Source organism: Nothobranchius furzeri, chromosome 12 (assembly GCF_043380555.1).
Source record: "Nothobranchius furzeri strain GRZ-AD chromosome 12, NfurGRZ-RIMD1, whole genome shotgun sequence".
Taxonomy (NCBI): Eukaryota; Metazoa; Chordata; class Actinopteri; order Cyprinodontiformes; family Nothobranchiidae; genus Nothobranchius; species Nothobranchius furzeri.
Window position 1 is genome coordinate 57,900,304 of NC_091752.1, and position 26,961 is coordinate 57,927,264.

At 42.6% G+C, this 26,961-nt stretch overlaps 1 protein-coding gene across 1 annotated transcript in view; it reads right to left on the minus strand.

Moving 5' to 3' along the window:
* The window catches only part of coro7 (coronin 7), a 155,529-nt gene extending 128,775 nt beyond the window's left edge, over positions 1 to 26,754 (minus strand). The window contains exons 1-7 of the mRNA XM_015945575.3: positions 26,575 to 26,754; positions 24,895 to 24,991; positions 24,635 to 24,715; positions 23,998 to 24,068; positions 23,217 to 23,403; positions 22,258 to 22,334; positions 13,823 to 13,873 (exon numbers count right to left, since the gene is read on the minus strand). Coding sequence (XP_015801061.3) covers positions 13,823 to 13,873; positions 22,258 to 22,334; positions 23,217 to 23,403; positions 23,998 to 24,068; positions 24,635 to 24,715; positions 24,895 to 24,991; positions 26,575 to 26,634 — 624 coding nt within the window. The 5' untranslated portion in view covers positions 26,635 to 26,754. The remainder of the gene's footprint in view (positions 1 to 13,822; positions 13,874 to 22,257; positions 22,335 to 23,216; positions 23,404 to 23,997; positions 24,069 to 24,634; positions 24,716 to 24,894; positions 24,992 to 26,574) is intronic.
* Between the last annotated feature and the right edge of the window lie 207 nt (positions 26,755 to 26,961).

A 26,961-nucleotide genomic window follows, 5' to 3' on the forward strand; every position in this document is an offset into this window, starting at 1 on the left:
GAGAGTAAAGGTTTTCGCTTATGCAGCGACCGCTTCATATCAGGTACTTAAACCAACGTTTCCTCAACTGTGTATGGTATTTATTTTAAATGCTTTTATTACGATTCTTAGTGGGCTTCCTAAACTTATTTTGGCGTGGCTTTTTCTGTCTTATTACTCACAGCAACAAGTAAACGTCACGTAAAACGTTGCCTCGTGAGTTCTGCGTGCTGCCGTTTACGTGTTTTATGATCACAGCAATTCACCGGCTAAGCTGTATTTCATTTTTAAGCAATGGTTGATCAATTGTCAGATCACACATAAAAAGCACTTTGGATTGCTATTATCTGTCTCCCCGAGACAGATCTCAGACGCTCCAGCCTGACATATTTATTTTATTCATGGAAAACAATCAAACTAGTGATTTCTCTTGGCGTTCAGTTTATACATTCAAACAGCACAGCACTCGATTTAAACTACTTACGTGTAAATCTGTTATTTGTCCATCCATTTTCATCCTCGTATCCGGAGTCGGGTTGCGGGGGCAGCAGCGTCGAGAGGCCCAGACTTCCCTCTCCCCAGCCACTTGGGCCATGCTCCTCCGGGGAAATCCCAAGGGGTTCCCCGGCCAGGTCCGGTAAGAAGTCCGCTCCGACAGCTTCTGGCGTTTTTAAAAAGTATCCCAGGGTCACAGTAAGGGTCGGAGATGTTTAGTCTATTTAACTTCTGACTATATAAAACGATTTCGTCGGTTTTAAAGTGTGAAGTAAACTACGACAAAGTAAAATCCAAGCCGATCCCGTTCATGTTCATGTTTACGATCTGTGTTTGTTTACCTTTTTTTTCCTGCCAATATGGCGTCTACTAACTGAGAGTCACGTGGGGTCCGGAGCTCTATAGGTCACTGGATCTTATTTTGGACATCACACCAGTCTTTTCCATTGTAGTCCATCACAAAAACAATAACTTGTGGAAACATTAGTCTCTTTAATCTGCCATCACCGACATTAACTGGCTGCACAAATAAAAGTCCAGACAATAACCAGAAGACCCCCGCCAATAAAAATATATTTAATGTCTAATAAAGCATCAACAGAAAGTGCAAATCAGCAGCAGTTTTTGGCTCCAGGTGTGACCCACATGTGTGCATAGAGACTTAATTAGTTGGAAAATAAGAGCTTCAGAGCCGCCAGCTCACTAATGAGGCCTCCGCTCACTAACACATGTGAGCAAAGAGCTCTTTTGTTGCCAGCTGGCATGAGGTCCTATCCTTCTCCTCCTCCTACAGAGAAATAATCACTAGCACCCCCACAATATTAACCCATAAACAAAACGGACACACTCACACAGATAAACAATTTGTTCATTAATACAACTCATTCAGAATCAAAATCTCTTTCAGCTTTGGACCTTTCACATTCTCCTCCACTTTTCTAACCATCATTAATAAGTACTTCTGTGTTTACACACAACATCATGGAGATAATATGTTAAATTAAACCTCTGCTGCAGCAGTTTCACGTGACTTACTGGAAGTCATAAAAACATCAACACAGATGGATCAGTCAGAAAGAAAACAGACCACATCCAAAAAAGCCACTGTTCAGCTGAGCTGCCAAGGTAAAATCCCATCTCCTCATTAGCAGAAAAGTTCTTCTGATTTCCCTAAAACCAAGGTTGGCAGCGGGGTGGCAGCCAGTAACGCGGGAAGCTGAGATGGAACAAGAGAAGAAGGAAAAGAGAAAACAAGGGCAGCCCAACATCTGGGCTGAGTTAACCACTGGCCATTACCAGTCCTGATCTCAGCAGGTCTTATGGGGGTAAGACACAGCAGTGAAGTGCTGGGTATGTTGGGAAAGAAGGTGAGTACACACAAAAAGACAAACCACAGGAGTGAGACGGTGCGGTCTGGGAGAGCTACACCAGTGCTGAAATGGGCTTTATGTGTGCACATGGCAAGAGAAAATAAAGCTAAACTCACGTATCACAGTCAAACACCATGTTTGAAAAGCACGAGAGAGAGGCTATAAAACCTCTTCAGGCAACTTTCCCCCCACAAATCACCTTGTTTTGCCATTATCAGCTGAATTAGCTAAACATACAAAGGCTTTGGAATTGCAGAAGCATTTCTGGCTCAGTTTGGGGTAAAGCCATGCATCTTGTGAAGATGGAATTTAAAGCTTGCCACTGAATGATCCCATGAGATATTCTTGGACTACAATGGTGTTCCTTAAAGACATTTTATTTCTCATTTTTCCGTTGTTGACCTTGTCTCCCTGTTGTGTTAGCTTTAAAACATTCTCCGAACTCCAAATGAGACTCATTATGTGGGAAGTCTTGGAACTTCATTCTATGGCAAGATTTGTTGGTACCACAAAAATACTGAGCATTTTTGGAACTAAGGCACATTTATTTTTTAAATATCTGACACACATTCTAAAAAAACACTTCTGAAAACCTCAATGATTATATTTGTCATTGAAATAGGGCCTAAAATAACATGACTGAAATGTAAAAACTGCCTTCCATCAGACTCAAAGTAACAGTTTAAAAGCATATAGAACCTGACACCTGAGTGAAAAATCATGTACAATAAAAGTCATTTTAAGGCTTATAATACACTAATGTGTGTGTAAAATTTGTTCTCCACATTTGACCCATCCCCTGGGGGAGCAGTGAGCTGCAGTCTGTGGTATGGCCCAGCCAGGAATTGAACGCTGATCTCCCAGTCTCAGGGCAGACACTCAACCACTAGGCCACTGAGCTGACCTCCATGGGGCATTTAGAGGTGTGCAGAATGAATGTACAGTTTCTCTTATAAAAGCTATTTAAAAAAATAATCAATTTTTTATGTTGACGGGCGCAACACTGTGTTTATGTTTACATCTACCAGCCAACAGGTGGCACTGTTGCTGTAAAAAGTTCGCTTGGCAAGGTGAGGCTGGGACTGTGTAAAATGGCAGACTCGTTAAGTCAAGCAGCTGGTTCTAAGCCCAGAAGCTTTTCTAAAAGTAAATAATGTTGTAAAATAAATGTACTAGTACAAATTGGTCCTTACCATGTACCACTGGACACGGTGCTGGCAGGTCACCTCACATATCGGCAGCAAAGCAACGCCCTGAAGGCTGGAAAACCTAGCCCATGGGACACCACCAACCCGTCCACATTTCTAACAGATTTTCCCCGCTCAGTGACGCACCCACTGACAAGCCGACTCTGATCATTGGCAGCTCCATAGTAAGAAACGTGTCATTGGAGACTCCAGCAACCATAGTTAAATGTTTACCTGGGGCCAGAGCGGGCGACATTAAATCCTACCTGAAACTGCTGGCTAAGGATAAGCGTAAATACAGTAAGATTGTTATTCACGCTGGCGGTAACGACACCCGGTTACGCCAATCGGAGGTCACTAAAATTAAAGTTGTTTCGGTGTGTAAGTTTGCCAAAACAATGTGGGACTCCGTAATTTTCTCTGGCCCCCTGCCTGATCGGACCAGTGACGACATGTTTAGCCGCATGCTGTCCTTCAACCGCTGGTTGTCTAGGTGGTGTCCTGAAAACAACGTGGGCTACACTGATAATTGGAAAACTTTTGGGGAAAACCTGGTCTGATGCGGAGAGACGGCATCCATCCCTCTTTGGATGGAGCAGCTCTTCTTTCTAGGAACATGGCCAGTTTTATTAGTCCTCCATGACAACCCAGGGTCCAGACCAGGAAGCAGAGTCGTAGTTTAACACACCCTTCTGCAGCTTCTGTACTGTTACCCACCCACTACCCCATTGAGACAGTGTCCTGCCCACGGCCAAAATCACACAGATTAAATATCAGGCTTAAAAAAGCAAACCATGGAAATCTCATAAATATTAGAACAAATTCAACTGAGCAGAAAACTAGAAAAATTAAATGTGGGTTATTGAACATTAGGTCTATTTTTTCTAAGACTTTGTTAGTTAATGACTTGATTTGTGATCACCAGATTTCTTTACTCTCTCACAGAATCCTGGCTGCAGTAGGAGGACTATTTTAGTTTAAACAACTCGACTCCTTCTAATTATTTAAATCATCATATTGCTCGAAGTACAGGGCCAGGAGGAGGAGTAGCAACCATTTTTTCATTCAGACCTATTAATCAATCCCTTACCAATTAATAGCTACAGTTCGTTCGAACATCTTATTCTTTGTTTTCCTAATCCAGATTGCAAAACTGTAAAACCACTCTTAGTTGTAGTTTTATATCATCCACCAGGCCCTTACTCTGAGTTTTTGGATCAGATCTCTGATTATTTATCTGATTTGGTGCTAAATACTGATAAGGTCATTGTAGCGGGGGATTTTAACATTCATGTGGACATTGAAAATGATAGCCTCAATGTAGCCTTTAGTAATATCTTAGACTCAATTGGTTTTACCCAAAGAATACATAGCTCCACCCACTCCTGCCATCATACATTAGATCTTGTGCTGATTTATGGCATAGAGTGTGAGGAAATAATATTTCCACATAATCCAGTCCTCTCTGACCACTTTTTGATAACCTTTGAGTTTTATATAACAGTTCTTGAGACATGAAAGTAAATTTCACTGTAGTCAGTCTCTACCTGACAATGCTGTTGCATCTTTTAGATCAACTGTTCCATCTTTACTGTCCTCTGCATCTCAGAGGAACGTAGCAGAGGGCAATATTTTCAGTTCTAGCCCCTCACAAATTGATGCCTTAGTTCGTCATCTTAATTCCTCTTTACGTGTGGCATTAGATGATGTAGCCCCTTTTAAAAAGAAGGTAATTAGGGACAGGAAGTTGGCTCCCTGGTTTAATTCTCATTTACGAGCTTTAAAACATAACTCTAGAAAATTGGAGAGAACATGGCACTCTACACACCAGGAGGAGTCCTACTTATCCTGGAAAAAAAGTTTTGTGCCTTTAGAAGAGCTTCAACAAGCTAGAACTGCATATTTTTCATCACTAATTGAGGAGAATAATAATCATCCAAAATTTCTTTTCAGTACAGTTGCCAAACTTACACAGCTCTGAACAATCTATTCCCTTAGCCCTCAGCAGCAACGACTTTATGGGACTTTTCACGAGTAAAATTAATTCTATTAGAAACAAAATCATTAGCATCCTCCCTAATACGATTTCTTCTTCCTCAGTAAGTGAGGCAGCATCAGAGGTAACTATAGAACCTCATCTGTGTTTGAAATGTTTTGATCCAGTTGAGCTTTCAGAGTTATGAAAAATATTAGCTTCATCTAAACGTCCAACTTGCATTTTAGATCCAATCCCAACCAACGTATTTAAAGATGCATTTCCTTTGGTTACTGCCTCCATTCCAGATATAATCAATCTGTAATCAATCTACTAAATGGATACGTACCACAGGATTTTGAGGTTGCTGTAATCAAACCTCTACTTAAACCTTCTCTGGATCCATACGACCCGATGAATTATAGACCAATATCTAACCTTCCATTTTTATCCAAAGTCCTGGAGAAAATAGTGGCCGAACAAATATGTGAGCATTTAAACACTAATGCTCTGTTTGAGGAATTTCAGTCTGGTTTTAGAGAGTATCACAGCACCGAAACTGTATTAGTGAAAGTTACAAATGATATTCTCATGGCCTCAGATAAGAATCTTGTGTCTGTTCTAGTCTTGTTACATCTCAGTGCTGCTTAGACTGCTGGAGGACACACTGACCACTTTCCACACAAGTGTTTCTCTCCCCAGAAGAGTCTACAATAGTGTTCTGCTGAGCTGTGGTGGCCTCATGGAGGGAGCCATCACTTGAACACTGCTTCTAACATCTTAAACACTCTCGCTCTCCTGATAATAACATTTTACTTTCTTTGACATTGAATGTGCTACTACTAGTTTACCCATTTAACAATAGATTCACTAGGATAAATAAAATAAAGTTTATCTCTCACTAAATAGAGTATTTACTAAGAAATCACAATTTAACCATAGAAACATTACTTGGTATATATGTTGTGTGTGTGTGTGTGTGTGTGTGTGTGTGTGTGTGTGTGTGTGTGTGTGTGTGTGTGTGTGTGCGTGCGTGCGTGCGTGTGTGTGTGTGCGTGCGTGCGTGCGTGCGTGCTCCGTCTTCTCGATCCCCAGTGAGTCGTGGAGGATGGCTGCTTATACTGAGCCAGAATCCTCTGGAGGTTTCTACCTGTTAAAAGGTAGTTTTCCTCTTCACTGTCGCTAAATGCTTGCTTAGTATGAGGATTGCTGTAAAGTCACTGACACTAGTCAGTGACTTGATGCAATCTGCTGGGTTCCTTATATAGGAAACTTTTTACTGACTGGCTTAATGAACTGACCTGTATTGGAATGTTTACTGTGTGAAGTGCCTTGAACGACTCTTGTCGTGATTTGCGCTTTTAAATAAACTTGAACTGAATTGAATTGACATGAATTTAAAAAAGTATTCTGTTGATGCCCCTCTAAACACTAGATGTCGCTATAATGTCCCTGTTCCATATTCAACATTTAATGGTGGAAGGATCAGGGGTCTCACTTATAAAACATTGCATAGAATCCTTACTAAAACCCTATGTAAGCTCAGCAAAAAAAAAAAAAAAAGTACTTACACCAAGTCGGTTTGTGACCTATAAACATGGAGTACGCACAGCTTCACACAATCTCTGCTTTATAAATCACACTCTACCTAGAAATGTTCTCAGGTGTTTCTGAATCACATCCCACCCTCAACACCCCCACTTTCTGCCATAAATGGTCAATGCAAAGTGTCTTGTGGATCTCATGCATATACATAAGCCGGCTCGTTGCAGCGCTCCACCATTGAGATTGCGACTGCAGATTAAGGAAGTGCAATTTCACTGAAGCAGAAATAGAGGTACTTGTGGGTGAGTGTTACGTGTCGTGACCCTTTTCGGCCACAAGATGGCCTCAGTGGCCTTTGCCTCGCCCGTCTCCCGGTCCCCAGCTGTCAATTACAGAAATCACTTGGCAGCTGTTAAAAGCTGCTTCCAGCCACCAGTTCGGGGAGAAGGTCAAGGATAGTGCAGACTGGGAACAGCTTGGGCTATTCTCTTCTCCTCGGTTCGCTCTTTGGAATTTGGTAGATAACTCTTTAGTATTTGGATTTGGCGGTGGATTGTTTGGATAATTTGACCACGGAACGGCTTTTGACTTTGACTTTAGGATCTCCCCTTTTGAATCTATATTTATTATTGTTCTCGGTTTTCTTCCCACCCCCTTCAGGGGTGGCGCTTTACGTTATCTCCTTTTTGAATACTGCTCCTTTGGTTTTGTTTATAGAATTGGTTTTAGGTTCTTTGTAAATATCCAGCGTTTTGTAATAAAATCCTTTGTTTTTAAGTGACACAGCACGTTGTTTATTATTTAACCCACACACTATTTTTATTACTCCCCTCCTCATCTCTCCTAGAGAGCCGGGGACGTAATAGTGAGGTGGAAAAATGAAAGGAAGTGCTTTTACAAAACAAATAAGAGCAAATCCACAGAGTGGCACAACATTGCTGAAGCCGTCAATGCTGTGAGTTCTTCAGAGAGATCTGTGGCGGATATTAAAAAAATGGTCCAATCTGAAGACGGAGTAAAGAAAAAAGATGTTTTGCCACTGCCAGAGTGTGTCTGCCACTGATGGAGGCCCTGGCACCTCTGATCCCCCACCGCTCACTGTTAGGATCTCAGCAGTACTTGGACCGGCAAGCATGCCAGAGAACTGACCAAGCAGAGAAGACTGACAACGTTTCAGCCTTTTATTAATACAGATCAAATGTGTCCATCATTAAAATATAAAGCAAAAACAAATCTCGTTGTTTCCCCCCAGTAACTCTGGAAGAAGCGTCCAACAAGGCATACCGAGCGGCGACCGAAGTTCTGTGTGAACATGAAGTGATACAAGTGGTACAAGTGATAATGCTGCTGGAATTCATAATTTTATCGTTCTCAGCAGCAGCACTGCAGGTGCTCTCCATGTCCAAAATGTGCATAAGCCAGGTCCTTAGTCACCTTAAGTTGACTAAGGACCTGGCTTACGCTTGCATGCGACTAAGTTCACATTTTTCTGCTATGTTTTCTTTGATAAATCCCAAAGTTTGTGTGGAAAGTTGCTCACGCAGTTTTCTAACCCCGTTTTGTACGTAAGCAAGCTTTATAAATGAGGCCCCAGCACTAAGCTGCACAAGAAGATGCAAAATTCAGAATAAAAGTATCTGATTTTTGTCACCTCTGAAAGTTTGTCTTTCACACCTGCCCATCTAGAGCTGAATCAGTAAATAAGGTGACCATTCAGCCACAGAGAATTTGATAGTGCTTGTCCAGAATCCACACAAAGGTTCCCAATCCCAGTTTTTCCAGGTCCACAAATTTTTAAATGCAAGAATAAGTATTTATTTATTTTCAAACCTATTATAGGAAATAAAAGACATAAACAAACAACAAATCAAAATAAATCCTATTTATTCTGCCTGCAATGAGCAGCACAAGAATGGAATGGAGAGCACACCTAGCAGGAAGTTCTGACTGTGTAATTTATGGCCGGGTATAAGAGATGGTATAGTACTGAAACCGCTGTGCTTTTCCTTGGCCCTGCCCAGCACTCCCTCATCAAATCTAAACCTGTTCCAGCCCACGGTGCTCTCTAATTTCACCCAGAGCAGCAGAAGCTTGAGCTGGAAAAAAGGAATCTGGCCCCTAGTCCAGCAAACTATTCCCTTTTCCAGTAGCCCTCCTCTCCCAGCGACCGCAGATCGACAGCTCTACGGCCAGTAGTGGCCCAAAACTATGAGGGGTATTTTCAGCACTGTAATTTGAAACACACATGGTGTACACACACACACACACACACACACACACACACACACTAAAGTACAGACCCACACACTCAGCAAAGGCAGAGACGTTGGAAGTGGATCAAAACATGCAGGCAAGTGGAAAGGAGACACAAATGTCCACAAAGGCGCGTGTCTCATTAGGACTGGATCAGCGGTTCCTGTTCTTCTGCACAGCTCTGTGGTCCAGAAAGTAGAGTGGAGGTTTAAACACACAAAAACATATCTGTAGAGGCCATTTTCGAGATGTTATGGCAGGGAGCGAAGAACCAAGAATAGGTGCGGTTGAGCTTTTTTTTTTTCTTATCTTACACAGTTTGCGTTTTCTACCTAAACAAATAAAAAGTTTTCACCGGTAAAGTTTATGTTGGAGTCACACAGAGACTAAACCTCCTTTTTTTTTACGCATCTGGTCTTTCTTACGTTTGTCTTGAAGTTAAATTAGTGCCTCCACATTAAATCATTATGATAAACATCAAAACACAACTCCAGTCTCAACGTCAACCTGCAGTCGGTGCTGGCAAAAGAGAATGGCCGCCACATCTACAATCTCTCCTCTTGTGTGCCAACTATGTAAATACAACACTTGCCTTGATTACAGATGCAGTATTTACTGCTTTTTCTGTCTTTCCAAGACCTTAATTTCCCCGTACAGTCCTATTTCCCATAAATACAGCCAGAGTAGCACTGTAATTAGGGGTTATATTTACCCCACCTGACTAGGAGAGAACCCAGTTCAGAGCTGGCAGCAGGGATGAGCCAGATCCTGCTGCTTCGGGTGGAACCAGGACACCAGTGGACGCACGTGACCTCCCCACCCAGAGGCCTGATCCCTGAACAGTCTCCAATCTAAGGACCGTCTACCCTTTAAGATGTGTGATGTCAAAGCTTGCTGAAACACCCGGCAGCTGCTTCCAAGTCAGATTGTGGTTGGGGAATTTCAAAGAGATTAAAGAGATAGAAAATGAAGTTTTTATTCTTAAACAACAGGAGGAATCTCTGCCTCGCTCTAATGAGCTCCAGCTTTCTTTCCCTGAAATGTTATCAGAGTAGAGTTGTGGCTTCTCCTGATGAGGACAACTAACTGTAGCTCTTGTAAGAAGCCAAACACACCTCCTGGTGTAGTTATACTTTCAAAAAATGCTAGGCTATTTCTCTGCCACTCTCAATTCCCTCTGTGACCACATTGACCCTTTCCCTACCATCAGTAACCATCTATAGAGAAAAACCCCAGACTGAAACACAAGACAGAGAAAGTTTGTCAAAGTCTCTGTGCATCATGCTCAAACAGGACGTTGCAGAATCGTGTTTAAAAAAAAACAGAAGGTTTGTCTCATGCTGCATTTCACTCAGCCCAAATGCACCCTTTCAGCTGCTCTTCAGCAGATGGGGTGCTCTGGATCCCTCATTCTCCAGACAGTCACACATCTGAAAGCTGTCAGGGTGAGGCTCCTTTCAATCTGCTCTCAGAAACCTCTAAACCAAAGCTGCTCGTAGCAAGACCGCGTGTGCTTCAAAGATACAGAGGGAGGAAAACGACGAGAACTCAAAACCAAAGGCCTAAGTAACCCTCTAATAACTTTGATCTGTGGCGTAACTTTTTATGGTCTGAGGTCACGTGCTGAGTGAAAAAGGACGAGTGCTGACTCACATCTGTACACTTCTGTCCTCTCCATGCCAACAAGAGCAGAGAGAGTGATCAGAGTTGAAAAGAAAACAGGAGAAATCAGAGACAGCAGGAAAACTTGGCTCCGTGGTTCATCAGCGTTTCGCATCACGTTTGCCCAAATCGACTCTTGCATTGTAACGTTTAAGACATGACAGGAGAAAAGATTAGTTGATGTAATAATGATTCCCTTTTTTTTCTCTACTAAATTAAATAATTAGTAAATGCAGCAAATGCCAGCAACAGGTCTGATAAACAAAGATGAGAAGCAAATTAGCGACGTCAGGGACCTGTTGACTGCCTCTCTTCTGTATGAAAGCAGCTCAAGGCAATTTTACTGACAAATTCAAAAAACAAATAAAGAAGTGAAGTTTTTCTTCAATTCGCTGCATTTGTTCTGGATTTTATCTCCTTTGATTCTGATTTGACGCTTTGACTCGCATCTAAAAATCCTCGATCTTCACACCCGAACCCCCACCCCTCTGCTGAAACCTTTACTGTGCCATTGTTTTGATGTAATCACTACAGAAAACAGGCGCACTACCTGCCTGATCCAGACTCGTTTACATGCTGCTTCAGGTCAGTTTAATTTGAATCGCCCCGGTTCATTTGATAGGCAGAGCATGCAGAGTTGTGGAGTTTTGATGCTAACAGCATCTCCAAAGTGTAAAATCAAATAAAGGGTGCATGGTGGAGCACATCCATTTGCATGTACACACTACACAAACACACAAATATGCTCCCTCTCGCTGCCATGTAGGTATTTCAGTGATGCAATATTTAATATGCTGTGGCATGTCGTGTTTTCATAGGATTTCTCATATTTACAAACCAGTGAGCCCACAAGGAGGGCTGAGCATCCTGCTAATTAAAACACCCTGGGAGGTCCGCATCAGAAATGTGTGAGAATTTGGGCTCTAAAGAGAGGAAGCTCTTGGACGCCTCGGTGCTGCTGGTCGAGGCAGAGCGGAGTCCTGCTGCTTCAGAGCCGATGGTCGTTAGTGAGAGTTTAACATTATCAGCTGTTAGAAAAGGGAAGGTTCAGAGTGGGACGGGTACCGTGGGAAGCAGGGACTCGCCATGTGTTCCACGTGCATAAATCAGTGCAAGATGAGTCACTGAGTGGTCAGTGGTGAGCCTATGGGATACCGTCAACATGTTTACTTGATGCAGCACGGAAAAGAATATATCCTCGTGGTAAGTAACAAAAAAATGGTCACGGTTCCGAGCTCATCTCTCTCATATTTACATGCATTAGATGAAATGAAGGGAAAGGTCATTTTTGAAGGAAGGACTGTAATAGGGATGGGTACCAAATTCGGTACTTTTTAAGGCACCGACCGAATTCCATAGTACCGACCGAGCACCGATTCACGTCATTTCAAACGGTGCCTCGTTTCGGTACCCGTCCTTCATAACGAGAACTTGCCTAGACAGCTGCGCATGCGCAAGAGCGTTATGTCGTCGCTCGCTGCGAGCCAGTTGTAAACAGAGCAGCATGGTAGAAAGAACGCACGCTAAAGCTTGGGTCCACTTCACTAAATGTGATGGGTAACTGGGTGATGATGAAACCAGCAACAACGATCTAAGTGAGACATCCTCATCTTAATCTGCTCCGGTAGTAAATAAAATGTTTAAGATAACGTTAGCTTGATATGTTAGTTTCCATTTCGCTAATGGTGCGTTCGCTTTCTCCTCGGAACTCCAAATTTCCGACTAGAAGAACATGAACGCGCACTAAAGTTTGGCTTCACTTTACTAAATGCGACGGGTGACAACGATCTAAGTGTGAGGCATCATCGTTTTAATCTGATCCAGCAGCTAAATAAACTGTTTAAGATAACGTTAGCTTGATATGTTAGCTTCCATTGCCACCGTTGTTATCAGCTAATGGTGCGTTCGCTTTCTCCTCGGAAATTCTAACTTCCCAGTATGAAAAATCAAATGAAAAAGGATGGCAAAAGGAATGAAGATACACAGTAAATTTAGTTCACAGTAAAGATGTTTGCTTCAGTTTAATTATCAGCTTATAAAACTACAAGGACGATGTTAATACAAACTGTTGAATGTTATTTATTGTGATATTTATCAAATATTGTTATATATTGAGAAAAATATATATATTTAATTATAAAAGAGAATTAAAATAATAAACACTCAAAAGTATCGAAAATTGGTACCGCTAAGTACCGGTATCGATTCCTAGGTACCGGGAATTTGTACCAAATCCATTCAAATGTCAAAGGTACCCATCCCAAGTAAACAACACTATAAAAATAATGAAAACGTAATTATTCTAAGGTGTTTAACACACATGGAACACTGAAAAAAAACATTTTTAATTTTTTCATGGAGGCTGAACATGAAAATAGTCTCCAACACCTATCTCCTGCATTAGCTTCTGATAGAAAATGGACAGTAAAACCCTAGGATTTATAAAGCCTGGCAGATCTACGTCACACTGTCACTTTACATTCATGGACTCACCCATCTTGACCCACGACGGGGAAGGTTGTTGTTGGTTTAAGTCCAGAAACAGCATCTCGGCTAGTAGAAGCTAACCATTAGCATTAGCTGTCATGCTGACTTGGCAGAGGTCGCTCTGTCAACTGTCACCTCCTCAAGCTCTTGGGAGAAAGTTTGTTTTCTTTGAGTTTGAGTAAAGTGTTTGGATCAGACACAAGTCCATATGAATCAGTCCAAAAGCTTACCGATAGCCTGTCAAGATCAAAAGTTCTCCTCACAGTTGAATTGTTTGCTTGCGTCTGCCATCTCAGTTTGTCACACCCTGGTTGAATTCCTGCTGCATGCATTAGGAAGCCACTGGTGGTGCTTAATTTGACTCACCTGGAGGAGGACACACGCCAGGGTTCACACGCCCCCTCTGGCCAGTGAGAAGATTGCATGCAGAGCTCATGTGCAGATACTGTGCAGAAGAGTCAGCATGAGGAGGAGACAGTTGACAGAGTGACCTCTGCCAAGTCAGCATGACATTAGCAACCCCACCACGCAGCAGAACTCCTCCAGGTTTGTGATATTTGTGGAAGTGAAACATTAACGTTGCAAAGCAAATGGAATAAGTAGTACAGTCACATTTCCATTTGCCAATCAGAGACGAGATGTCCAAATGTCAGGAAATAAGGCTCCAATTCCTGCCGTCTGAAGCTCTCTAATGTGGCAACTTCTACTTCCTCAAACAGGTGCACCGGAGCTTGTTTTCCCCAGAGAACAACTCACAATGCATTAGTTCCTACTAGAGGCCTCTGCACATGTATTGATTAAATGAGTGACCCACACCTTTCAACACCTTTGCTTCCAGGATCCGCTGCCTTTGTGTCTCAGTAACTTACCTGTACAGGTGTCAGCTGGGCTCTGGGATCAAACACTCGCAACATCTTGTCCTAGCCCAAACACACAAACAAACCAACTTTAAACACCAGGTGAGTGTAAAACATGACTGGTCAGAGCTGAAATCTACTGCACATCATTGTTCATGCTGCGGTTTGGTTTAGTACCGAAGAGCTTTAGATCGTGTTTCATGCTCAAAATTTGCACAAAATACAGTTATGCTAAACAGATCCACATTTAGATATCTAAGATTTAGTTATGAAGACAAACATAAAGGTAGAAGTGAAAAAATTATTTTACTCAGAGAAAAATCACTGATGAGAAAATAATCTTTGCTTTAAAATCTCACACACACAGTACCTGTTTAACAGTGGACTTTGGGATTTTCATTTACCTTAAATAAAAAAGTTTCATAGTAACGTATAAATATTGGTGTGAAGTGCTAATCAGAGGAAGAAAAAGCCAAATAAAGCTCTAACGATACGATTAGAAAGGCTGAATATTCATCATGTCATCAGGTCCTCCTGCTAGACATTGAAATTAAGTCATCAAATGAAATGAAAACAGCAGATGAGTCATACAAAGATATCTCACATTTTTACAGGTCCCTGAACACACCATCGTCGAGCTTTAATGCACACAAAATCCAAATGACCCAACGGGGATCAATAAAGTTGTTATCCACTTAAATGACGTGGAGGTTTTTACCTCCTGAATCACAGCCGTAGGGAAGCTGTTATGCTTCAGTTAAAGAATAAAAAAATCTGAATGAATTCATTTTTGGGGTGAAAACTATCAAAGATGACATCATTGACCATGAAAACTGCTGACAGCAGCTCTGTTTGAGGTGACTGACAGGTGCCCATTGTTACACTCTGAACTATCCGTCTGACCCTGAACGTCCTTTGATCTGAATGTTTCATGATCGGTTTCACTCCCCAGCCCAACTGAAGCAACCGCAGTAAAGTCTGAGGGCTGCTGGGGGGAATTACAGGGTTCTCAGTTAGCCTTAGCTCTATTTTCATAGAAACCACAACTAAAATATTAAAGCTGCATCTTGAGCAAGGGGTTCATTTATATTTGTATAATTCAGATGAGCTACAGAAAAGTTCCTCGTTTATCAGCGAGATCTCAATGTTAGCAAATGACGTCCAGTGACCCCTACTCGACCTCGCGCGCCTTGACCCCGGCACACCAAACACATATCAATCAAAGCAGCCAATCAGAGAGACGCCTGTGTGATTGGGAGGAAACGGCGTCTAATGGGACCAGGCTGTGTGGGGCACTCGTGTCTGCAGCCATGTCACCCTATACTGCTGTGTGATCCCAGCAATGTCCTGACACATGGGGCTGATAGCAGGTAATAATTATGAGCACTTAGGCTAACCCATACACACACACTTCACACACACATGTCAGAGGGAATCAGGAGGCTGAAGGTGGCACAGCCAAGCTCACTCAGACACACGTGCTGGAATTTTTATTCTTTTTTTTTAAACATCGTGCTCATCGCCGAGAGACGGGGGATCCCTCCAGCTTAGAGTTCATGTAGAAAAATCTGATCAGAGCTTAAACTGTCTTCATCCTGATCCCATCAACAACCACAAACGCATCTATTTTCTGTTTGAGACATGATCCACAAACAGTGGTTTTAAATAAAGTGCTTTTTTTTCTCATTGGTTTTTCATCTCGTCTTTGTGAGTGGAGCCCACCCACGAGTGTGATGCCCCACGGCAGCATCTCCAGGCCTCTGTGACCTGAGAATAAAGCCACGGCTCAGAGACGTCAGCAGGAAAAACAAACACACACACACACATTTCCACCTGTTCCAAAACAAAAGTGGATCTAGAACCATTTCAGGATTCTCATCTCATTTTGGTGGAGATCCAGATTGAGCTGCTGCAAACGATTATTTCCATTATGGATGAACATGCACATTTTTGCCTCAGTCACTTCATTCTTTTGACAAAATAATTTCCCACAACCCATAAAAATGTCCTAAAAAGCCCTATTTTAGGGGACAGCAATAAAAAAGAACAAGCTCTTCTGTTTACATATAAAGATGGGGATGAATCGTTGGTACTCGCGAGTTAAAGAAAGAGAAACCCACAGGACATGTGAAACTGACAAAAGTCATAATATCCATTAAAAATTAAAATCAGGCATTACTATTGAACAACGGTTTAACAGAACCATTAAAAAAAGAAACTCATGAAACTGGCATGAACAAAACTAATAGAACACTATTAGTTTATTATTATTATTATTATTAAAGAGCGAGTCACATCAAAATCAACTTCTTTTAGCCAATATCTAGTATAAATGAGTGTCTAATAGTGTTGTAGACATGTGTAGTCATTATTTTTGCATTTTGATGCATTTTCTTTGAAAACTCTAAATTCTAAGTACGTCAGTCTAGCGCCCTCTTCAGCTCAAAAGTATAGAACATGTTTATTTAGAGTCGGTTTTAGCCAATGGCTAACGAGAACGATGCTACGTAGCTAAGAAAAGTACTACGTAGCAGCTCTGTGGCTGTAGGTTATAAAAGCACTGCGGTCTCAACCAGCCTTGTAGCAGTCGGGGCTCGGATTAGCCGCAAGTGAGTTGTGCTGTAGTTGGCATTAGCATTAGGTCAGAGTCCCAGCAAAGCTTCTAGTATTATATTTATTTAGTTCTAGTAGATTGGCTGTTAGATTGTAGTTTAGTGTTTTTTACATGTGACTCTTTCACCAACTTGATGGAGTTTGAACCGGGTTACGCTGGTTTGAAGAGCGTTTCACAAATTAGTCCAAGCCGTTCCAGTAATTAGTTGAATCCCGCCAACTGCTGCTTCCTCAAAATGGAGATTTTGGGCCCAATCTGAGGTGAGTAAGCTAAATAATTACTTTTAACAGCTTCTAAAGATCGTTTATATGTTTATATACATTTATGGACTTGGAACACAAACAGGAAATATATAAATTGAGATTTATTTAATAAAACATTAATAGCAGAGGCCCAGAGAAGGGAGAAATCATTCAAAGGCAAAATCTTCTGGAAGCTCCTGACGACACCACCAGAGGAGACCCAGCGGCTGACACCAGAGGATCACCTACGACCAAGAGAACAGCTGGTATTAGTAAATAATTAAATCTGGGCAATTTTAGTGGGCTGTTTGTGATTGTGTAACATAAATGGAAACATTACAGAATAATTTTCTAATGGGGTATTCTTATAACTTTCTCTGCAGCAGACAGTAACTTTAGCCCAGGGTAGGTGGCCGTGTCCTAGAAAGCTGCTATCCAGCACGTTTCAGTGGTTTTTCCTGCTTTAACAGGTTAGATTAGCTGTTTAGCAGCTCAACTACTTTCTGCTGATTAAAACCGGGTGTGTTGAAGCAGATAAACCTCTAAAACATGCTGGATAGCGGCTCTCTAAGGCCAAGGGGCCGAACCCTGCAGCTAAATCTATGGCTAATGGCTACTTACCATTCAGAGCTGGTTCTGTTGGGTCGGCTCCGGTGGTTTCAGGCAACTCACAAGCTCAAAACGAGAAGGCTCAGGTCCGCTTGTTTCCTCCAAATAGACTTGGTCCTGTTCTTCTCGATCATCTGGGTAAGGAGGGGGAGAAAATCCTCCACTTCTAATGACTGCTCAGAGTGGAAAAAGCTAGCATCACCCCGTTACCCATCCGTCTTGTCACTGCCGTGGCTCCGCCCTCTCGGTCCACCAGGCAACGCCTACTAATGTTGCATTTTTCAAAATTGATATGTGGGTGGAAAAGCACTCTGAGGCAGAGTTTATAATTCTTTTAAGTTTTGTTGCACAATCTTTAAAGTAGGGCTGCACAATATATCGCAAATATATCGTTATTGCGATATCAGCATGCACAATATGCATATCGCAAAGAACAGATAAATATTGTAATGAATGGTCAGCCCAAATGTTGGCTACACCTAATGAATTCTGTCAATCAAACGGAAGCATGATGATTTTTTAACAAATCAAATAGAGCTCTTCGCCCATTTGGCCAATTGGGTGGGTTCTCATAGGTTAGATGCCCACCCCCGAGGCGGACAGCACTTAATTTTGATGGTTAGCGAACACCTGAGTTAGCTTTGTTCTGCTCTTTCTGCTGATTCTGCTTTTGGGATCCACTGATTGCCTTTTCTTGTTCATTTTCTTTTTCTCTTTCCTCACATCTTTTGCTTTTCTCATTTTTATGATTTATTAGTCTTTTTTTTTTATTTCTTTGTTTTTGATTATTTTTGTTCCCGAGTTAAGTTTTTAATTATCGCAAGTAATATCGTCATCGTAATATGAATCACTGTTATTGCATATCGCAGGATTTCCTAATATCGTGCAGCCCTACTTCAAAGGTAACCAGAGGATTTCTGTAACTCTAACGGAGACGTCCGCGGGTGTTCTGGTCCACTCCTCAGGAGAAAACTGCTCCAGTTGTCTCAGATTCCTTCTTGTTCCAGCTCCATCTACAGAGGTTCTACAGGACCTAGGCTCACAGGCCACTTCTGAACGGTCCAGTGTTTGGTTCTGATGCATTCTTGGTGTTTCTAGCTGGGTTTGGGGTCATGATTCTTTTGGAGGACCCATGACCTGAGACTGAGACCAGGCTTTCTGACACTAGCAGGTGATCCAAATGACCATTATGGGGGTAAACTTCATCAGTGAGCACCAACACTGTAAATACACCCCTCCTAATTAAAGCAGGTAAATCTCCCAGGGTGTCTTAGTGCAAACAGCACATGATGCAGGAAACTATCTGGCTGTACAAACACACAAATGGGGGCTATTCACATACAGATGTGTCCACCAAGTAAAAGTGTATATGCACAGACTCGACTAAACAAACGCCAATAACAATAACACATTAAAACACACACACACACAACACCTGAAGTCATAAACAGACAGGAGTGGTTATCTTGTTGTGTGCGTTTGCTTTACGCAGCAGCTGTTTAATCAGAAACAGAGCCTCGTTCTCAAGCTGCTGCCGTTAATGAGTTTTCACTGAAGGTCTGCTGCTCACAACTTTCACATGTACGCAAACCCGCGCACACACACACACAGATGCTGGGAATCTTCACCCGCGGGTGCTGTCCATCGCTCACTCCACTCATCAAACACACGGCGCTGCCAGACTGCTGTTCCCAGTCGCCCATGGTTACTGATGCCACAGCCTGATGTGTGGAACTGCAGCTTCTTCACCACACTGTGGGAAATGCTGTAACACGAAGCTAAGCCGTGGACCACAAACCCAGCAGGAGAAAAGCGCCCTTCCTTCCTCCTCCGTTGACTCTACATGAAGATCTCGTCTTCTCCTAACTGAATACCACCTTTCTCTTTGCGCGTGTGTGTCATAAATACTCGTCTTTAGAGCCAAATGAGGCCTGTCGTGACTGCTGCTCTTTGGAGAGACGGCGTCCCCTTCATCTACCCCCAGCCAAGCCCTGTGCTCCAGTGTTTACCCTACAGAGGAGCCGGGGATTGGACCCACATGTCGGCAGGCTCTATTTGCTTTAATAACTTGGATTGGAATGATTGAAAGCAGTCGTTTTAGTTAAATGACACCAGATACAGACTGGGAAGAAACCTTGGAGGCCCTCCAGCCCCAATTATACACTTTATTTTCAGGTGTCGTGTTCTTTTAGGCTGCACTGAAGCTGAAGGTAGGGTCAGTAACTCAGATTAGGACAATTATCCTGTCAGGGATGTTGTGATGGGACAAAGCCTGTGATGGTTGGAGTAATTTGTTCCCTATCACAAAGAGACAAACAAGTAGGACTGAACTCTGTGGCAAAGGTTACTTGGTCGCCAGTTCAAGTGAGCTCATCGTGGCTCATCTAGGGAAAAAACGGGGACTGAAGTTTTCTTTCCACAACAGAAGCAAAAGAAAATTCACTCCAGTGAGTTGAAAGTGAGAAATAGGCATAAATACCAGTTATATTAAAAGCCCTTGGCTGTTCCCATGAAACAACTCACTAAGGTCCCACCACCCCCATCTTTCTCCTACAAAAGCTTAAGGTACACCTTCTCTCCTTTTTGTTTTTCTTGTGCTCTGTAGTACTACTGCGCGAGTAGACACAAGTGCAGGCTCTCAAAAACAGCATGGGATCAAGAGAATGGGGTCATAAAGCGATGCATGCTGGGAAACGGGGAATTCAAAGGTCATATAGGGATGAGAAAAGTTTCACATCCTGAAATATTAAACATTCACACACAGCCTGTTTCCATTAATAATTCCCTAATTACCCAGTGGGTGATGTTTCCAGCCTGATGAGGAAAATCTCCTCAGGCCCTCTAATAAAGACGCTGGTCTCACCGTTACATCCAAACAAACAAACAGGCCATTACATCACTCGCATCCAACTTTATCCAGTTGTTCCTTAGAAAATATTTAGTCACTAATTTGTATCCAACATTTTATGGGGTTCCCACCCTTTTTTATGAGCATCACCTTGTTGGTATTTTTTAATTAAATATTCCAGAGTATGAACTGTATGTGGGCCAGTGGTGGCATCTAGTGGTCAAAGACTGCAACTGCAGGAACCCCTAACCCCTCTAGAGTAGAATAAGAACAGAGACTGGGAACCAACAGTGCTCACTAAAACAAAAGCAATGAAAATGTATAAAATGTACTAAAAACCTACCGATGCCAATCAGACATTACTTTTGAACTCAACAGAATAATCTTTAAAAAACTAACCTTGTCTGGACAGGAAAGGTGGTATCATAAGAAGACAACGATCCGACTAAAAGAACAAGTTAGACTCATGTGTGTCTTTATTCCTGCAGTCAGTCAGTTTGCCTGTTTAAAGGTGAACTGGACCACAGGAAGCTGAGGACAGAGTGGTCTCAGAAAGGCTCAAGGTCAGGTCCATCAGAAGGAGATGACTCAGTTTAACCAAAGGGGACGTAAAGGAAGATGCCTGCTGAGGACGCCACTGTTGGAAACCAAAGTGGGATTCACCAGGGTGCACACTGACAAACCTCAGGGCTGCTGTGAGAATATCCTCTGGACAAATGAGACCGATCTGGAGCTTAATGACTAAACCCATCAGCTCAGTGGTCACAGACACAAGGAGAACATGGAGGAGGCTCGGTTCTGTTCTGGGTCTGCTTTGTTGCATCTGGTCCATGATGTCCTGAATCTGTTCTGCCCAGTGTCAGAAAACCTGGTCTCAGTCTCAGGTCATGGGTTCTCCAACAGGATCATGACCCAAAACCCAGCGAGAAACACCAAGAACGGATCAGAACCAAACACTGGACCGTTCGCAAGTAGCCTATGAGTCCTGACCTAGAGCTCTAGAATACCTGTGGACAGGTGCAGAAGTCTAACAGTTAGAGAAATCATTCGATTGCCTGAAAAGTTTTAGCAACTAAATTTAAAGTAGTAATGCGTAGTTTGTTTTATTCAACAGCGCCATCTAGAGGTCGGTAGATGCACCTCACCTTATGCCCATGAGCACACACCTCTAACCGACCAACATAGATAGCTAAAACACACCGTTTTACATCATTCTTCTCACGCCCTGCTGTTTATTCATATATACACTGAACACAAATTTAAGTACAACACTTAAAATTCACTTTCATTTCACAGACAACAGCTCTGGTAGACGTTCCTGCAGTCAGCATCTGTAGCATTGTGCTGTGTGATCAAACTGCACATTTCAGAGTGGCCTTTTATTGTGGCCAGTCTTAGGCACCCCTGTGCAATATTCATGCTGTCTAATCAGCACCAGTGTGGTGGGAGGAATTATCTCGGCAAAGGAGAAGGGCTCACAAACACAGATTGAGACAGAAAAGAAGCAAAAAGAAGGCTGGCGCAGAAAAAAGACTAACGTTTCGACACCCGCTGGTGTCTTCGTCAGAGTAACTCTGCTCTGACGAAGACACCAGCGGGATGAAGACACCCTCTTTTTGCATCATTGTTCTTTGCTGTGGAGCACCAACTGTTGACTGGATTATGCACAGAGGATCTTTGAAGCGATTACTACAGATTGAGACATGTTTGTGAATGGGAAATGGGTCTTTTGTGTTTATAGAAAACGTTCCAGATGTTTCGTTCAGGTGATGAAAAATGAGAGCAAAAACAAAAGTGTTCAGAATTTTGTTCAGTGTATAAATATTTTAAAGACCTACTTGTCCACTAATGCTGCATCTGTGTAGGAACGTGCTCAAACGCTCGCCCACGCTCTGTGGTAAGTGATGGCTAATGCTACTGGCTAACGCTGAGCAGCAGTCAACTCAAATTGTATGGGGCTGTATGGGACAGGGGATGGGCTTAACAAAAACAAAAATTATGTAATGGGAAAGAGGATCACTTTTATGGATTTGTAAAAAAATTCACACATAATTCCTGAAAGAGGGAAAACAGCAGAAGTATTGTGGGTTCGTCCTTTCTGTCTACACTGCTGTGGTGTGTGAGCAGGCTGCACCTTGCTGGAGGACGCGAGCAGGGAGCCGTCCTGCTTCCAGCTCAGACTGTGCAGCTGGTCGCCGTGCTGCTCCAAAGCTGCAGACACACAGATGATCGCGTTAAAGAGCTCAAACACACTTTACTCGGGTTAGAAACAATAACAACAGTCATAAAGTTCATAAAGAGGACGCAGGACGATGCACACAACCAACACAGAGACAGCACATTCAGACAAGACAAAAACACGCTGTTCTCAAGACGTCACAACAGGAAATGAGTAAAAATGAAGATATAAAGCAAGCCCAGAGAGCTCAGAAAACACAAGGAAAGTATGCATGAGTTCCACAAAAGCAAGAGCTCCAATTCAGACAAATATAAAACAATGTGAGCATGAAACAAAACCGGCGAAGAGCCAGAAGTGAGCTGAGCACAGCTTGATGGAGTCACCAAGAAATAAAATGAAGGAGCTCTTGTTAAAACGAGAAGAGCCCAAACAAAAGCTCTCTTAGTGACTAATTTCTGCCTTTGTGTTTTGTTCTTCAGTCATAAATGCAAATTAGAAACCAAGGCGGTGACAGGTTTGTGGGGGGGTGCAGCTGGTGAGAGGGTGAATCAGTGATGAGCAGCAGGTATGCAATGTTTGTGATAGGGTGAGAAGGGGGGGGGGGACTTTATCCTGAGACTAGTCCAAAAAGACTGGCATCAGGACTGCAACTTCAAAAAGTATTACCTCTGCTGCTCCAGCACTTAGACAGAGCCACAGGGCTGTAAAACGTAGGCAGTGTCAGTCAGACATTTAAACACAGACCAGCTGCTTGACTCCAGTCCAAATTCATCATTATGTTCCACACACACACACACACACACACACACACACACGCTGCAAATTAACCGACAGACTGAAATGTTACATGTAAAGACACAATGTAGGACAAAGACAGACTGTGAAACATGACTGAGTGCTGATTTTACAGTCACCTGCTAGAGGCGCATCCTGGCGGCTGGTGTCCCAGATCAGAGGAGACCTAGCGGCACCAACAGCCAGCAAGCCAGAGGAGGTGGGGTGGAAGTGCAGGAGCTCCAGCCGGCCCTGGCCTGGACGGAGGGTCACCTCAGGACTGCTGGGCTGCTCCTGCTCAGGATCACACAAATGCCACAGCTTCACCTGCAAACGCAGAGTGGCTCATGTGAAAAGGATGTCTTCTTTTCTTCTCCATCTCTGAATCTTCTATATTTCACGGGGATTGGTTCTCGCCTGTGGCTGAAATTCCTCCCTACACACGTGTTTACGATCAGCGCACTCCGCTTGTTCTGAAGCCATTCCAGCTTTGCGACTACCAAACTTTTACATGAAATTATAATTGAAACTATTTCTAGTGAAGTAGCTCTAACTAGATCTGGCCCACTTTCCTCACTCAACGTTAACAGCTTCCGGTAAAAATAAAACTGCTGGCCTCAGATTCTCAAGTGTTTTTAAAGGTGCAAATGTGGCAAAAAACCAGAATGAGATTTTTCTGGTCAGTGAGGAAAACCGAGCTGCTGAGTTCGAAGATGCTGCGCCACGCTCAGCACCTTCGGCGAGCTAGCACGCCTGTCGCTGAGGAGAACGTCCTCAAAAAGGTTTAAACAAAACCCAAAGCTTTCACTCCTGCCAAGAACAACAACGTTCTGAAGGTAGGAAAATAAAATGATGTTGAGTGTACCGCAGGAAAGAAACCCACAAAGAAAGATCAAGGTCGTGCAGAAAGGAGGACACTACCATTTCATCTGCAGAGCAGGTGGCCAGAAGACCGGCATCAAATGGAGAAAAGTCCATATCAGTCACCAGATCTGGTGGGAAGGAAGGAAAAGCAGATGTGAGTCACAGCTGTTTGGCTAAAGGGAAACGTTTGCAGTCGTTTTTATTTATTGTCTTAAATCTGCTGAATAAAGCAAACACAATTAACCAGTAACAGCACAGCCTTTAACGTTGGATCTCTGCACATATCACATGACTCATGTCATGTTTTTAAACATTAAATCACTAATCGAAAGGATGAAAATAGAAATACATCAAGAAATCAGCAGGTGAGTGGATCGGTTCTGCAAAAATCAGATTTTTTTTTTTTGGTCCGTGAACGCAACATTGACCAATAATAATAGAACACCAGTAACAGCTGTTATAACAAAGTAAAGATCTTACATGTGGAAGTTTTTACTTCCAGGATCTGAATTTTCCATTTGAATGACTTTGTTAAATGTAGTTATTTGAAATGTGAAAGCTGTGCAGGCATCGTAATCCTGCATGAGCCCATTAAGAGTTATTCTCCTCTTAAATAGTGTAACTGCATTGTCAGAATCTTTGGTCATTTAAATTAAACATGTGCAAAACAGGAGGGACATACGTAAAAACTTACCAGCATGGCAGGAAATCTGGGCGACTGTCCGTTGGCCATTTGAACCAGGTGTGACTGAAGTCAGGCCCACTAAGCCCCCACCTGCAGATATGTGCAACATACAGAAAATGGATTAAATCCTATTTATGATACATAAATAAGCTCTATTTAGTGAGGGTCCACTGAGGCTTTAATAAATCCAGGCATAAATAAGCAGAACAAACACAAACCAAGCTAAAAGCATTAATGCATTAAGGTCGGTGTCACTCCATTAGTCATACCAGCCTGATCGGTGTTAAAAGCTACCAGCTTGGAGCTTGCTTTGATGCGGTTCCCCTGGCTGGAAAAGGAGCCAGCGCTCACATCGCTGATCCATTCCTGAATTACAAAACAAGAGGAGCATGAGAAAAAAGATCATAAGAATGCAGGGAGAAAACAGACTGTTTCATAGTGTCAAGGAGAACACACAACAAAGTTATTATAACTCTTTGTAAACAGGAAGGACCTGAGTGCAGACATTTCAGAAAGAGCAGAGCTGAGGAAGAAGAAGTGCTCCCTGCGCGGCACAGCAAGCAACTTTTAAAGCTGTTGTGCAACCTGCAGCCTGAGGACCTCTCAGAGACAGCTTCTCTCTGAAAAACATTAGTCGTTTGGTTTGTGTAGCTCTCCAAGTGGCATTCAAAGACGTGCATGAATGTTTAAACAGCTTCTCTCGAAAGAAAAATGAGACCTGATTTTAAAAAATGAAAAAAGTCTTCCTAATAATTCAGCTGATGGGTTAGAAATTATAGCACAGCACTAAGAGAGCTCAGGGCAGTCTTAGATTCTGACATGTTAAGAATCCTAACAGTAACATCAGACAAAGCATCACACCGGTTACCTGGAACAAGACGTGCCTCACTGGAAACAAGAACCTGGCAGCATGACCAAAGTTTGCAAATTTGCAAAGAAACACAGGAACAGAAAAAAACGAATCCCACCTGCTTTCCAGCACGGTGGTGGAGGATTAATGATGTGTGACTGATAACACCTGACAACCATGTAGTCGCTGAGCTGACCATTTGCTGTCCCCCGCTCAACAGCTGAAACATTGCTCAGATTAGGTCATAGGAGTACTAATCTACAACTACTAGTTTAATTATTTAACTCGCTGAGTTTTGGGTTTAACTGTAACGCACTCGCTCATATTTAGAAAGTGATTTAGCAACAGGAGCATCAAAAGACGAGTGGAAGGACATCTGAGGACAAAGATATTCCTCTTTACCTTGCTTAAAAGTCTCTCCTTCCTCCCCTGTGCCTGGTCACTGACTCTGCCTCGTGTCCTATTTTCACTCGTGCAGTGTTTGAAACGATAACACGTGACTCAGTCACGGTGACTGCAACAGCACGGCCAACTCAAGTGCAGGTTTAACATTCACAGGAGCAAGGCACCACCTCCACGTCCGCCAGTGGATGCAGGAGTTACGTAAAAGACAAAGTAAAAGGAAGCTGCGTGCTCTGTAACTTTGAACTGAACGAAGAGAGACAAACAGATTTGTATGCAAGACGTTTGAAATGTGGTCCAGACACGTCGACTCTTGCAACAATTGTTGTCTAGCAGCCATTCCAGCTGATAGCATCCAACATTTTTTTAATTCTGTCTTTCTCTCTGATTCCCAGCAAACCATAAAAAATCTAAACGAGCACAGAAAGCAGAGGATAAATTAACATTAGTAATAGACGTGTAATAGGTGTAAATTAACATACATCCCTATTTATGCTAGCTCTTCCATTCCTTTATTAGGTAATGTGGTAGAAAATGTGTTTTATATTCTCGTGCTGTCTCCTTGTTTTGGGCTTCCAGATGCAGGAAGTGCAACATCCCTTAGCGGACAGGCGTTTCCCAAAGTAGCTCTGCTTTTTACCTGTGATAGGGTGTTAGCTAGGAGAGCTTTTTATCTACCTGCTAGTGCGCTACTTACATCTTTCTTGGCTATTCTCGGAGTGGTGTTTTTGAATTTGGAGGTCTTAAACCGATTCATCTTGCCCTCTCAAACTGACTTTGGTGCCTTCCGGGTGTCTCAGTCGAGCGGGTTGGTGATACTGCACTGTGCTCCAGTTGCAGCTGACAGCTTCAGGTTTGCCGCGCAGTGTTTGCTCGCTTTGACTTTCCGAGCTGTCCGATTGGGCGGAGACTTTCCTCAGCTAACCAAAACGATACGGTTCTCTGTCACGTGCAACCCCGGAACATAAATCAGTTGCATCACTGATTACTTGTCAGCTGATTCTGAAACCAAATAATTAATAATTGAATTTAGTTGTGTCTGTTTTTACTTTTATTCATTATGTTTGGAGTGTTTAAAAATAAA